This window comes from Haplochromis burtoni, unplaced genomic scaffold (assembly GCF_018398535.1).
Source record: "Haplochromis burtoni strain Fernald_Lab_line unplaced genomic scaffold, NCSU_Asbu1 Contig_189, whole genome shotgun sequence".
In the NCBI taxonomy this organism is placed as follows: Eukaryota; Metazoa; Chordata; class Actinopteri; order Cichliformes; family Cichlidae; genus Haplochromis; species Haplochromis burtoni.
The window spans coordinates 282,574-297,823 of NW_024582550.1; the positions used below are offsets into that span (position 1 = coordinate 282,574).

The 15,250-nt window shown below is 43.0% G+C and overlaps 1 protein-coding gene across 5 annotated transcripts; it reads right to left on the reverse strand.

Annotated features, from left to right (window-relative positions):
- Positions 1 to 452: 452 nt before the first annotated feature.
- LOC102291045 (dipeptidyl peptidase 9) lies at positions 453 to 15,221 on the reverse strand. Of its 5 annotated transcripts, none has more exons than XM_005934891.2 (21): positions 15,071 to 15,221; positions 12,704 to 12,794; positions 11,425 to 11,669; positions 9,722 to 9,834; positions 8,407 to 8,580; positions 7,635 to 7,803; positions 7,153 to 7,263; positions 6,836 to 6,964; positions 6,622 to 6,683; positions 6,429 to 6,529; positions 6,142 to 6,319; positions 5,806 to 5,965; positions 5,523 to 5,602; positions 4,304 to 4,474; positions 3,816 to 3,951; positions 3,516 to 3,661; positions 3,092 to 3,238; positions 2,782 to 2,934; positions 2,198 to 2,340; positions 1,841 to 1,952; positions 453 to 1,720 (listed from the first exon to the last, which is right to left on the reverse strand). In XM_005934891.2, exons 2-21 carry the CDS (start codon positions 12,757 to 12,759, stop codon positions 1,628 to 1,630), a joined length of 2,679 nt encoding a protein of 892 aa, XP_005934953.1. In that variant the 5' UTR covers positions 12,760 to 12,794; positions 15,071 to 15,221; the 3' UTR covers positions 453 to 1,627. The 5 variants fall into 5 exon arrangements, with proteins under 5 accessions (XP_005934953.1, XP_005934952.1, XP_005934954.1 ...); XM_005934890.2 differs by lacking the exon at positions 15,071 to 15,221 and adding an exon at positions 14,893 to 15,052; XM_005934892.3 differs by lacking the exon at positions 15,071 to 15,221 and adding an exon at positions 14,738 to 14,886.
- Between the last annotated feature and the right edge of the window lie 29 nt (positions 15,222 to 15,250).

A 15,250-nucleotide genomic window follows, 5' to 3' on the forward strand; every position in this document is an offset into this window, starting at 1 on the left:
TTAATAATTGCATCCTAAGTTTAATAATGAACTGCCTTAAATAATATTCACTCTGCTTTGTGTGATGACTTTTTTTTTAATACAATATGGTTAAGATGGTGCTATGGCGTGCCAAGGTGGTGCTCTGGTTGAAAGCAACAGTCCTAACGTAGGTGTGGATATGAGTTGACAGCTGTTAGCCACACTGATCACAGTATAATAGGATGACTGAGGCAGCTCCTGTGTCTGTGTGTGTAACTGTGGGAGTGTTGAGGTTCTGCCCGTGTATCTGATGAAAGCTGGGCAGATCTCGTAATCACTCAGTCAGCAAAAATTATTTCAGCAGCACTTTAAGTGGCGAGTGCTGGAGCTGTTTTTAACAAATTTTTATAAAAGTATATTCTATAAATTCAATTTTGCACTAAACGATCAACGAAACTCCTTTAAAAACACATTTAATCCGGTGAGAAGAGTTTGGAAAAGATTGTTCACTTCTGTTTATTTCTTCAATATCTGAGAGTACATTTAACCATGTACAGATACCATGTCATGGCAGCTCATCTTACAGATGTTCATCAGACACTTGAGGTACTCTAACAGGTTCCCTGATATGGGTGATGTGAGCGGGCGCTCTTAAACTCTTGCAAGGCACCTCAGATTGCCAACGGCTCTGCCAGACATCATGCAGGTCAGCTTGTCGGCACCAAGGCAAACATGTACTGTGCAAAAGTCCTCAGCAGCAGAAGAAAAAGAAGCTCCAGAGAAAAGTTAAAGCACGTGACTGAGGGAAGCAGTGAAGGGTCGCTACGCATTCCCATTATGAATGATTAGATAACAATAAAAGTATAAATTTTATTAATACACAATAAAAATGTGGCATTTGGCTTGGCATGCCACATAAAAATCATCTCTGACAGCACATGAGAAAGAAATCTCAAAGCACAAAAAGACTACAAAGTGTGTGACAAGGAGGGTTAAGCGCTTTTTTGTTTGCTCTTTCAGAGCTTTACATTTACTAGCTTCACATCAGTGTTTATTCACATGGGGGGGAAAGTGATATCTCTGTCAGTTGATACCCAGAAAAGCAGAACTTTAAAAAAAAAAAAAAAGGCACCAAAAAGAAAAAAAAATAGACAAACCAGGTTCAAAAACTGGGCACTGCAGGTCCATTTATGCACTTTTTGCATTGCTGATGAATTGATTGTGTTGGTGCAGCATGTTCAGCATCAATCATCATTACTGTGACACTCTCTCACTCCACTGTGACTACAAACCCCAAAGCTACATTTCTTTCTGGCGAATAGCGCCCCCTGCTTGTTTTGTGGCTCAAAGCAACCGATCGTTCTCTCCCCAAAGCCTCCGTCAGCCTGAAGGCTACAAGAGGTCTCCTCAGTGCCGGGCAGTACCTGCCCATCGTACTGACATCTGCATATGATCCCTGTAATGATTTATTGATGCTAAAATGCTGAAGTGCCTTTAAGACAGATATCTGTCAAGGTGTGATGAGATTTGGCATAGCTTGCATTCAACAGATTATAAAAATCTAGGAGGCGACGCGGAGGTGGACAAATGGAGGAATGTGAAAGAGGAGAAAAGGGGAGGAAGGACAGGAAGCGAGGAGGGAAGGTTGCTGCGTCAAAAGGCTTTATCAGAGGTTCTGCTGGAGGAAGTGCAGCAGTGTAATCTCATAATGCTCTCCAGACTCTGGACATCTGATGCTGTGTCGCTCGTTGGGGTAAACCTGGAAAAAACAGAAACAACAAACAAGCGTTTCAAAGCTGCCGCTTCTTCAAACGTGCCGGTCTCATCGTTAAACAGTGCGCAGGTTTGAACCCCGCGAGACATCAGTCAGCGGCCATACCTGCAGGCTGTACGGTTTCCCTGCTCGGATGAGTTGAGACACAAGGAAGTTAGTGTGGAAAAAGTGCACGTTCTCGTCTAAGAATCCATGCAGGATCAGCAACCTGTTGGGCCTGTATTAATCACAGAGAGGGCATATAAAACACTGATGTGTTGCACCACTCGGAGAAAACAACACCGAATAGCGAGTCTCTTCCTGTGCTGCTTCATACAGAATTTTATGAATAACTCAAAGTATAATATAGTACTGCCAGAGGTAATAGTGCATTATAGTCTCAGCTGCCTGATGGATGCAGCAACATACAATAACTGAATAATAATGTGTCATAAATGCACTAAAGCAGTAACTGTTTCTCACTCATTGGGAAGCTTGTCGACGTGCAGAGCGACAGAACAAGCTTCGTATCCTCTCTGGTTTTTTTCGGGGGTGTCCAAATATCGCTCCGTGTAGCCGGTGTCATAGGCCATCCACAACGTCACCGGAGCGCCCGCGATAGCAACCTAACCAACAAAGAGATCACACGGGAGACGGCGTCATCATTTCTGCCTTTCACTGAAAGTGAAGTTCCAGGTCTGTTCTCTGACAGAGGCGGCAATCACTCTGCATGAAATGTAATTATAGAAACTGCCTAAAGCACCAGGATTATCAACATCCATACAGCTTTTTTATTTTTGTAACGCTCACATCCTTAGAAAAGATACGGTAAATGTATCTGATGGAACAAATAATTTACTCTTAGGGTTTTAAAGAGTTATTTATCATGTGATGGAGACCTACTTTTCTAATTAAACAACAAAGAGAGAGTTTTACAAATGTGTGTTTACATTTTTTAATGGGTATTTCTGTTTCCTGGAGCAAAGAGGAAAAACTGAACTGACACATCAAACTTCTAGTTTTCGGCTTGTTGGCTGATCTAAATCTGACAGTAAATGTTTTTTCACCTTAAAGATGTCGGGTCTGTGGATGAGGCCCATGAGGGACAGGAAGCCGCCGTACGACCAGCCGTGGATGGCGACACGACTCAGGTCTACAAACTTGTACTTGTCTGCGATGTAGTGCAAACCCTCCACCTGGTCTTCAATCTCCACCTGACCCTGGACAGAGGAGAAAAGATTGAACTTGGCTGCTTTGTTTCTACAGAAGAAAACTAAGAAAAGAGGCTAATGCGTTCCTGAATTTTAGGAAACCTAGGAGAGTTTGGAGGGAGCATCTTCATCTTTAACCCGTACACGTTTGTCTCGAGACATTTACCATTCTGTCCTTCACAGCTCCTTCAAACTTGAGGCCTCGCTGGCAGGAGCCCCGCCCATCGATAACAAGCACAACGTAGCCCAAAGAGGCCAGCGTGCTCAGCCGCAGGTACTTCACCCCTTTATAAGAATTGTTCACTAATTGCACCTGGAAGAAAATAAACTTGTGTTTATGTCACTGTGACATGACAAAATGTGGAACAAATGAAGTGCTGTGAATACTTTCTGGATGCGTTGTGAGCATTTTTGTGGAGTTCCTTTATTAACGTTGAAAAGAAATTAAGGATCAGGTCATATAAATGAAGCGTGCAAACTGATTTACTAGCATCTGCAACAGGCAGTTTATTGCTAACTGCACTCACACACCATTTTGACTCGTTTAGTAAATCTGGCCCTATGAATGGGGTGGGAGTTGGAGGGCGAACCTGAGGACCACCATAGACAAAGACGACGGTGGGGTGCTTCCTCCCGGGGACTAGCTTCTCCGGTTTGTACAGCATGCCGTAGAGCTCGAAACCAGACTTGCCCGTGAAGCTAAAGATCTCTGGAGGTGTGCCGTCAAGTGGGAAAGCTGGAGACGACAAAAAAACCCCAAAACAAAATCTTTAAGTTGTTGTCCATCTTTAATGAGCAGAACAGGAAAACTAAACAAACAGGGAGGCAAGGGTGTCAAACCATCTGATAAAAGTGTAAAAATCTGTTTGATTTTAAGGGGAATTCAGTACCAGAAGATTCCATCATGCTCGCCCAAAACTGGGGCTCTTTGTGCAGAGGGTCGCTGTCTGAGCCATTCAGCTTGTAAATGTGGACACACGGTGCAGTGGTCAGGCTGCTGTAATGGCTGATAAACATGTCAAAGGTCTGTGTGAAAGAAAACAGATGAGGCAGAGTTAGAAAGCATCGCCAAGGTGTACACAAACACTTCAAACACATATCTGAATGTGAAGTTTACTGCATTGGGTCATGCTCTCTCATGTGCATTAAACTATTGAATACTGTTAAAGCCTCGCTCACTTAAGAGAGCTATTCAAATGATAAAACAGGAAAAAGCAGGCAATACATAATTTGTGAAAATTTCTACAGGAAACAGCAAAAAAGGAACGATCAGACAGTAACTGCTTGTACTCTTAGATTTTAAAAAAGTAAAATCAGTTGACAGGTGTAGAAAGGTCAGAGGAGATTTGGCGAAGAACACGAGTGTGTATTCAGGTACCTGGCTCACAGAGCAGCTGTGGGAGAAGCCAGGTTTGGTGAGTCGGACGATTTCACCCGGCGAGTCGTAGCTCACCACGTAGAGGTGATGCTCCAGAGGAGAGTCTTTGGTTCCCTGAAAGTAAACCAGCTTGGCTGCCTCATCCACCCAAATCTGAGGGCTGGATGAACGCTGCACAAACAAGAAAAAACACTGTTGGAACATTTTGTTTACACACAAACAAAAAGACAGCTGAGCTATGACACCAAACAGTAAGTAAGTATCTCCTTTATTAGGTTGTTCTAATCTGCATGAGAGTCTGTGTGTTATTAGTCTTTTTTAAGCAAAATGTAGAAATATTATTCTCATATTCAGATACATGCTGATGCAACAGTACAAGAGAGGTGAGGAAGAGAGCACAGGCAGGGTGGAGCAAGCCCGAGTGTCGAGGTGACAGAAGGGAGAGCAAGAGTGAAAGGGAAGGTTTACGAGGTTTGGAGACGGTGCTGCTGACAAGACGACAAGAGGATTTGTGTTCGGAGTGACCAGGATGGACAAGATTAGAAATGAGTAAATCGGCTGAGCTCGATCAGGGGGGTGATTTTGGAGACAAGTATGAGAGGCGAGGCTGGGATGGCTTTGTATGTGTGCAGAGAGAGTGGATCAATTAGACAGAAGATGCTGAATATGGAGCTGCCAGGCTGGAGGAAAAGAGGAAGAACAGACAGACAGAGGTTTGGTGTATCATTGGTGCGATGGAGGAGAATGCTAGGGATAGGATGAGATGGAGGAAGATGATCCACTCTGGCTACCCCGAAACAGAGCAGAGAGCAGCAGCAGTAGAAGAAGATGCGACATAACAGTTACAGGAGCAAAAAAACATAAAGACGACCAACTCTGCTCACAGCGCTTAATTAACCGACTACTTATGTGCTTACATGTGACATATGCTGTGTCACTACTGTTACATTAATGCTGCTGGTACCTTGTTTCAAATTAGGCTGTGTGTCGTCAATGACAGCAGCTCATTGTAAAAGAAGGAAAATGCCCTTCATTTACTTGCAGTTATAAAACCTTCAGTATTTTTATTCTTATATCATTGATTATATATCACATTAATATATAATAGTGACACTACATTGCCTACCTCTACTCTATGTACTCAGCAGAAGTTATTTTGTATAAAACTATAGTTGTAAGTGGCTGCTGTGAATGTGGGAACCCATGTACAGGGCTTTACCTTTGCGCCATGATTGGCCAGCACCTCCCACTCCCCGCTGGTCACCATCACCTCCTCTTTGACTGGACACTTGAAATCATCTGATGACAGAGGAGCAAATGTGTCACATAGGTCGTGTGAGTGGCATGGTAAGAACAGCACAGTAAAACTATGTTACAAACCCAGAAACATCCCAGGAATACAGAATTGTTCATAAAATAAATAAATCTCACTTAAAACCATGTCAAAGATGTTCTGCATGAACAGTACAGATGAGTTAGTGTGTGTCTGCACGTGGTGCTACCTTCAGAGTGCGTGTAGCCTTTGGCCCAGTGATGGCTGCCCCGCTGCAACACTGAGGTGATCTTATACAGGTGGCAGAAGCCAGTTTTGGACTCGTTTACTGTGATGAAAGTGATCTCGTCCTCAGTGGTTTGGATGAAAGGATGGAAGATGTCATGGACCTGTGTAGGAAAGGCAAACAAAATGTTTTTGATCCAAGTCCAGAGTAGGATTATATTGTATATTGTAAACTTCACAGCAAACATCTGCCTCTGTGCCACTCGGGCTGATTGAAACATGAGGGGAAACTAATCTGAGAAACAACCAGGCTCGATAAAGACGTGCTGCTGGTGCTCACATTGATCCAGATGTCGCTGGTCTCTTGGTAAACGATGAAAGGGTGGACCGAGTCTCCGAGGGCCTCCAGGCTCTCCTGTCTTTTGGCTTCGTCCTGATGCGCTGGGATGAAGAGTTCAGGAGGCAGCAGGACCAGCTGGAGATTCTGCTGCCGTCGGTCCATCATCACCGCCCACGCGCTGACACACAAACACAGGAGAGCTGTGATGCAACGAGAACATGTGCCCTCTACTGACAAGTTTACTTCTGGGCTTCCTGTTTTTAACTATTTATTATTTTCTGGCTTACAATCGCCCGTCTTTAGTCCATCCGGCTCTGGTAATGTACTCTGCACGTGGGAACAGGCTGGTGAAGGGAACAGGTAGCTCCTTTTCCTGTGTGCTGACAATCTGAAGAGAGAAAAACACCAATAAGACCAGCTCACATCAGTGCTGCGTTCACTGTGGGGGGGAAACCCACTGAACTCTGAATGAGCACTTACTCTGCCTTGACTGTCTGTTCGTATTTCTGCTATTTTGAGGGTGATATCAGGATTTTTGCTGCCTGAAAAAGAAAGTAAGCTGATTTATGTACCAAAATATAAGCAAACATTTTACAGGAGCACATGTATAAACACAGGCTACACCCAGCATTAGGAGTTAAGCCATGTAGAAGTATATGTAGAACTTTTGTGTAGCTTTCTGCTGATTTGATACCTGCGTGTGGGTATCTGTACACATCTGTCTTGCGCTCTTCCAGAGCCGGAGACGGGACGTGGATGATCTCTACCTCAGACTCATCCACCTCCTCGTAGAGAATCTGTAGAGTTTTCCCGCCGTCTGCCTCTAAACCAATGAGAACAGCCAGAAAAGTAAGCAGCTGTGAGGATTATTTAAAGGTCTTTGGAAGAAACCAAACATGAAAGCTTGTAGAAATAATTTCATGACGAAGCGACCGGGCTCACAAAAACTGTATTAATAAATATTGTGAGTCATTTTCTAATGAATGATAACTACAAAAGCAATGTACTCACCTTCTTGAGCAGCCGGACACCACCAGTATCCAGTGAAGCGATCAAACTCTTCCTGGGTGACAAAAGTGGCTACGCCGGCAGATTTAGGATCCTCTTTGGGGTTATCGATACCTACAATAAAAACACCCGAGAGACAAAACACGAGAGTGAGCTTACATTAGGCAACCTGTGCCATCCCTACCAGGGTTTGACCTCCAATTTAAGTTTACGGTGCTGTGGCTGACTTGAACAGCCGCTGTTATGCTTCTGTAAATATCTGGTGCCATCACTGGCTTCATGCACCACAACTAACAACGACTTATTTAATAACTAATATAAACGACTGTCTCACAGTCCCAAACATACCATAAACAAAGAAAGAGAGAAAAGGATGAATTAAAGATGCTTTTGAGTCTATTTAGTTGGTTTAAGGGAACCAGTTCAACTACAAGAAAGGAAAAAGTTGAAGGGAACTTGATAAATGTCACAGTCGCAGTTCACACCTTTGTGGCAGAAGGTGAGTCTCTTCTCTTCCCCCGTCTCAATACTAGTCACCCAAATGTCATTGTTGTTGATGAACCCGATGAAGCTGGGGTCACCGGGGCAGATCTTGGGGTCCATACGTGTGCCTGAATTCTGGCTCGTAATCTCTGTGGGATTCATCGGAGAAGTCTGGGGAAGAAAAAGAAAACATTAATTATAAGATGCAGAGCCGCCTCTTCTTCCTGTGGCAGCTGAGGTCATTTGGTGTGTGTGTGAGGAGATGCTGCATATATTTTAATCACACTGTGGTGGCCAGTGCTTTCTTTTATGCTGCTGTGTGTCGGGGGTAAAGCTGCAGGTTGGATTTAAGACTGTGGTGGAGAAGGGCACATTTCAACTTGTCCCCACTGGAATAGGACTTTTTTCCTGTTTATATTGTATTTTTATCACTATTACTAACATTATTTAATTAGATGATTTTGTATTTTTGGCCAGAGGGATGTTTTTTGTTTTTTTTAAATAAAGATGCTGGATATTTGAATTTCTGCTTGGGGAAAAGTAAAGTATCGATCTGTCTATTATCATGGATTTATTTGATCCCTGCTGATGCTTTGCAGGGTTGAGGGGGATGGAGAAAACTTCAAGATACATGGAGTGAAGGGAGACTTCAACTTTTTATATTTAGTGATGCACAAAAATCAGATGTCTTTCCCAACTAGCCTCATCGGGTCTGTAATTTTCAGCCTGTGCTCTGCAGCAGGGAGAGTCTTACTTAACTGGCCTTTAACTCACAATGAAGCTGCTGTTCCCACCATCACGGCAGTAGTACAGGCTGCTGTTGGCCTGGAACAGGAAGAGGCCGCTGGGTCGGTGGTAGTCATAGGAGGTGATGCCAGACACCCCCAAACGCTTCCTCTCTCGCAGCAGCTCTTCTTCCCGAGAGAAGCCTCCGTGGTGAGGGCTGGCCTGAGGTCAGGAGTGACAAGAGAACGCACAACGTGACAGTGACCAAAGTCAAGGTCAAAGACAGTTCGTTCACGCCGTGGAAAAACAAAAACATACAAACAAAACATGACCAAATTTCTAAATTACAGAGAGCATCTCTGCGGACCAGGAAATAAAAGCTGTTCTCTCGCTTCAGCAGGAGCACGCCTTGTTTGTGAAATCAGCGCAGACCAGCTGGATAGCAATTAACATCAATCATGTGGTCTCATGTGACCTGAGTGTTCGAGTTAATTTGTCTTCAGGAGAAGATTTACAACAGCAGTTTTAAGCTCCATAAGGAGAAGTGCAATTATTTAGGAAATGGCTCACAATAAACCTCTAAATAATTAAATAGTCCTAAAGGGGAAATATCAAACACATTTCCAGGTCTATAGTTTTATTCAGGGGAAATTAAAAACACATCAAATTAATATTTCACAGGTCCTTTACACAGCCTCTCAGACCAGACGCCGTCTGATAAAGAGTCCGTTTCATCCAGCATTCCCTCAGCTGACAACAGCAACATACAGCTGTAGTCAGACTCATTCATTATATTATGACCGTTTTTTAATCAAATGTAAATTCCGCTGCACATTCCCTCAGTTGTATCTGGCCCTGTGACACCAGTGACCATCCCTCTGCTTTCTGGCTGTACTTGCTGCTAACTGAGAAGGTGCACGGTCAAACCCAGCGGATCAGTGGATTCACCTGGTTGGTGCTTGACTTGAAGCTTCCATGCATTCACACTGTAAAGTTTTATGCAAGTTAATGGTGTTTATGAGGTCAGACAGTCTTTGCTCTCAACTTTTAAGAAATATTTTTATATAAATTCACCTGTAATTCTTAAACGTTTTACCAAGTACAAACTTTAAAATCATCACTGAAAATAAAAGGCAAAAAAATCAGTAAGTCCCTTTAACCTCCTGCGACCCTGCATCCTCATTTGGGGACATTACCTTTTGGCTCTTTTGCACCTTCTACTTCATTCTGCTCAACAGTGTTTTATATTTTGTTAAAGAATGCCAATGTTATTAAATAAATGCACTGTTCAAATGACGGTGCACAAAAACACGTCTGAAACGAATGTCAAGACAGCAAGATGAGGACTAAAAATCTTCCTCACCTGAAAGTGATCCAGCATTGGTTTCCAAGACAAAACCAACAGGGCATCTTTGCGGATCTTCTTGGGAATGTCTGAGTAGAGTAACGCATTTTCCCTGCTGGCGTAAGGCATTCCTGTCAGGAAACATACCACAGAAGGCATCAGACGAAGCAAGGCGAGCTGGTCTTTTTGTAGGCGCGCTCTGGTTCGACCGGCATTCGCAGCAGTAGTGTTGGCTTACACAAGCTTCTTACTGAGGAACATACCGCACAGAGTGCCAAGATGAGCAGGCAACCCTTGGGCCATAGGGCTAATGCAAAGGCCCAGGTTCAATTCCGCCCTGAGGCAATTCACAGCACGTCTTCCCCTGTGCCTGCAGTAAGGTCTTAAACAGAGACAGGTTTAAGACTGAATTCAATTCAGTTTTATTTATATAGCACCAAATCACAACAACAGTCACCTTAAAGTGTTTTATATTGTAAGGTAAAGACCCTACAACAATACAGAGAACACCCCAACAATCAGATGACCCCTTTAAGCAAGCACTTGGTGACAGTGGGGAGGAAAAACACCCACAGTGAAGGCTAAGGGAGGGTCCGCCATCTGCTGCGACCAGTTGGAGGTGAGGGGAGGGAGACAGGATAATAATAACAAGACAAGACCCTTACTGTCTTGTCTTACATGATCACTCTTCAAAAAGGTTTGTCCATGTAAGTGCACAGTTTGCTTTTTGTGTGCAGCTGTCTTGTGGCTGCATAAAAAAAAGAAAAATGGCAGCTGATGTTTGCCATCACAGATGTTTGCCATCACAGATGTTTGACAAAGACAACACATTTGTGTGCTATAAAATGTTCTAATAATCCAACTATGCAGTTCACAGAAAGGAAAGAATAAAACATGGGTAAGAAGCTATTTTAAAAGCATGAGGTAGGTGTTTTTGGTTTGTTTTTTGCGCGGCTAGCTATATTTGAGACTGAACAACAAATCTATTAAATCAGTTTGGGAAGGCTCTACAGCAAAACTATGTAACTTCAGCTAAATGACAGTCAGGGGAGGCAAACAGCAATTAAAGGATGATGGCCAATGCAGCATAAATACACCACGAAGATAAAAAACAGGCATGAGATCAACATGTACCACACACTTCTGGTCACAGTGAAGGTCTAAATATAAAAAGAGCATTCAGACCAGGCGGTAACTGTTAAGGTCTGACTGGTTATAACGGACAAAATAACCAAACCATCAGCTATGGTTAGCAGTTATAGCTGACTAAATTAGTCAACATTACACAGCTTACTATAGCCAGGTATCAAAATGTAAAACTCAGAGCAACAAAAACTAGCAGCCATTTTACAAGAATCCTGTGTGCTACAGCTGCAAGACGAGGGGGGGAAAAAAGCAGAAATATGTCCACAATGCAAAATGTTGTTCCACATTTTTTTCCAGCACACACTAAAGCCAGTGCAGCTCTGTGGAAATCAAATGAGCTCGAAAACAGGTGCAGGCTGGCAGCTCTGACTCACCAGCTGCATCCACAGATTTTTCACAGACGTGTGCTACCTTTCAAAGAGACTGAACGGAAGCCACTGAATCTGCAAGCCAACAAGTCACGGCCGCTAAAAAATGCCTCTGTGAGCTCGGGCTTCTTACAGCGCTAGTGGAAAATGACATGTTATTTCAGCCATTCATGTGTCAGACCTCAGGTTTCAGTTACCGCCGCTCACCAAGGTAGTAGATGCGGTGAGAGTGCGGGCTGCTCTCGTCTTTCTGGATGAACTGGAAGTCGTGCGGTGCCTTGTTGATAACCACGCCGGTGTTTTTGCGGCTGTTGTGGATGATCTTCCGCAGGCCGTCCCACGTATGTTTCTCCACCTGGAACTGGGTGGAACTCACGTCCTCCATCTCCACCACCTCTGTGCTGTCTGAGAGCTCGTCCACCCCGGTCATGCCTGCCAGTGCTGCTCTCACACTGTCGACAGACATTTATAACGATTAGCGTGATCTGCCTACGCTCAGCCCACAAATAAAACAAAACCATTAGGCTCCTAAATATATGAAACACTCTAAACCACAGATGTGAAATTCACCTTACATCATGGGCCCTACACAGACCCCTTTGATTGTAAGTGGGCCAGATCACTAAAACTCCCCTTTCTAAAGATATTAAACTAAGCATTTAATCCCTGAATAATCTTAATGTAAGAAAAATAAATGTAATTTCTACGGGCCCGTTCTTTAAACGACCATAACTCTGCTACCGCTTGTACTAGAGACAAAATTCAGGAGAAGCAGAGAGTATCGGGGTTATTTGGGAAATCATGGTGGAGTAAAACATTCACAAGGCACTGCTGCCTGAACACAGACAGAAAATTTGGCTCCTCCTAGATTTTATCATGTATGCTTCCCAACTTCTCCTGAATGATTTGAATAATTTTGTAATTTTACAGCCCAAATTACATAAGTCCAAGCAGCCTGTGTGATACTTGGGTGATAATGATTACATGAATGAAAATCCTAATCAGCTGCAAAACCTACAGTAAAGTTAAACAACTACGGACTGCTTCAAGTCTTCCAAAGCTAACCAGGGGGCTGGACTGGATCGCTTTGCCAGGCCGATTTTAGCCCCCAGGCCTTATGTTTGACACCCATGGTTTAAGCAGTTGAAATAAATCCTCTAAGAGATCTTTTAAAGTCAACAAATGCTGCTATTAATTGGCATGAAATTCAGCACCGATGTTAAAGACTTTGGTGTTTACTGGTCCATTTACCCCACCAGCAGGTCAGTATTTTAGCTTGTGAGATAATTCAGTCTGTGATCAAATATCTACAAAGCTAATTAAATTAGTCAGAAAATACTTCTATTCTAATGATGAACATGTTAATCTTAATACTAGCTTTAAGCTTTTCTAAACTTTTTGTTCATTAAACCTGTGAAAATGGTTACAAAATGATTTGACTGAGCTGAAAATTCAAACCAAATGACAGTCAGATAGCTTCACCTACCTTACCTCGCCGTCTTCTGTTTTGTCTTCAATTTTCGGCCTCTTTACTCTGTGCATTAACTGTTCAACCAGACTGAACCAGACCTGACACCCTGTAAAACACCAGGCAACCGAATAAAAACTGGGAAACTTTCTTTCCAGATCACAGAAATTCAACAGCATGGCGACAGCTCGTCTAACTCGGTCTAATAACAGAAGCAAACAGAAACGACAGCAATCCATAAGCTAAGCTAAGCTAAGCTCACAGGCTATGAACAGTGAAACTGTTACTGGGGTTGAGGCCCCGCTCTTCTCCCACATCTCTGCACTTCTTCATGGAGAAGCTGCTGTTCTTCAGCTTGCCATATTCCAGCTGAGCATTTCTCATGTGAAGCCTCACCGAGTGTGACTCAGCTGCATGACTCGAACACTACAGCGTCTGTGTCATAAGTGTGGCAAATTTCACACTGCAACTCCGCATTTTACTGCAGCACTGTAGGCTGTTCTGCTGCCTGTATCCTTAACATAGTGTACAGCACACACGGCAGTATTTTTCCAGAAGTTAGCCAACTTCAGGGATTTTGCCACACTGGGAATAGTAAGAATGATATACAGTCACTGGACACCTTTTCAGGTACACCTGTTAAACTGCTTGTTGACACTAATCAGCCAATAACATGGCAGCAACTCAGACCATCAGAATGTGGAAGAAAGGGGATTTAAGTGACTCTGAACATAGCATGGTTACTGGTGTCAAACAGGCTGGTGTGACGATTTCAGATATTGGTGATCTACTGGGATTTTCCTCCTGTGTGGAAAATCCCACACAACCTCAACTGGGGGTTACCAGAGAATGATCTAAAAAAAAAAAAGAGAGAGAAGATATCCAGTGAGCAGCAATTCTCTGTGTCAGAGGTCAGAGGAGAAGGACCAGACTGTTTCATAAACGAAGGCAACGGGAACTCAACATTGCACAACATAATATTGGAAAAACATTGCCTGGTCCGATGATTCTTGACTGTGGAAGAAAGCATCGATCCTTCATGCCTTGTAGCAATGCCTCTTGCTGGTGGTAGCCTAATGGTGTGGCAGATTTTTCCTTGGCACATTTAGGGCCAATTTGGTACTATTTGACCATTGTTTAAACACCACAGCCTACCTCAGTGCTGTCGCTGAGCATGTCCATCAGTGTACCTGCTCTACCAGGATAACGCACTGTGTCACAAACTTCTAATTATCTCATATTGGTTTCTTGAGCATGAGTTCACTGTACTCAAATGGCCTCCACAGTCACAGATCTCCAATAGAGTGCTTTTGGGATGTGGTGAAAGACTTGCATCATGGATGAGCAGCTGACAATTTCAGTCATGTCAATATGGACCAATAATATCTGAGAAGTATTTCCAACACCTTGTTGAGTCTATACCATAAAGATTTTAGGTAGTCTTGAAGGCAAAAGGGAGTCCAACTAGCCCGGTGTACCTAAATAAATGTCCAGTGAGAGTATACAAGTCAAGAAAAAATAACATAGCTTGATGATGTAAACATGTATTACATATGGTTAAAAAAAACCCAAAAAACCTTAGTGCCTGATAAATGGAGACAATGAGGTGCTTAAAATACCAATTACACGTTTACAGTCCTCAGGCTAAAATGTTACTGAATATTCCCCAACACCTGTCAGGGCATCAAGAAAGTGTTGTGTCACTGTATTTAACTTCTACTGACTGCTAGCTTAAATGTAGATTAGACTCATTTGACTCCACAAAAGACACCGTGAGAACCTCGCGTTTCATTTTTGACATCCGTGTCCTCTACATCTGTACATTTTTATGTTTCACTGACACCATAAAAACGCAGATTCGCGTTAGAAACAGCGACTCAGTTTCACTATTTCTGCCCAGGCTGACACTTATGCTACTAAACTTAAAAGGTCTAAGCTAATAACAGGCTAACAGAAAACTTCTGGCAGAGTGTGTCCTAAGCGCCAAACTTTGCAAAGCCTAACCATCCAATAATTATATGCATATATATTATATCCAATAACAAAACTCACTGTGGCTGTGATGCGCTGCTGGGAGCTAACATGTTAGCCACCCATTAAACAGAACAGAAACGAGCAAGCTAGCTATTGGGTAAACCAGAAGAGCACAAAACAGAAAACGTAAGAAACAAAGCAAAACAAAATGTAACCACTCGCTTCCATCTTACACTTTCTGCCCGGAGACCTTGAAGCTGTATCTCCTTTTGTCGAATAGACGTCTGTGTTGAAAAGTCGTGATTAATTAGAGTTAACTACTTTTCAGACACCAGGTAGCTTGATGCTAAAACGATAGCAACGCGGAAATAGACCGTGAATCAAACCCGAGCAACGTTAGAAAATTACTACCTTTAACCCGGATATACTCGATCCGTTTGTTTTTCGTGTCTTTCAGCGTGTATTTTTCCTTTTTTACTGGGCAATATTTGAACCTGCTATTTTAATTTCGAAGAACCCAAAATGATTTGCTTCCTTGTCAATGTGACAATAGCCAAATGTGACCCCTTCATTTAAAAACAAACAATCAAA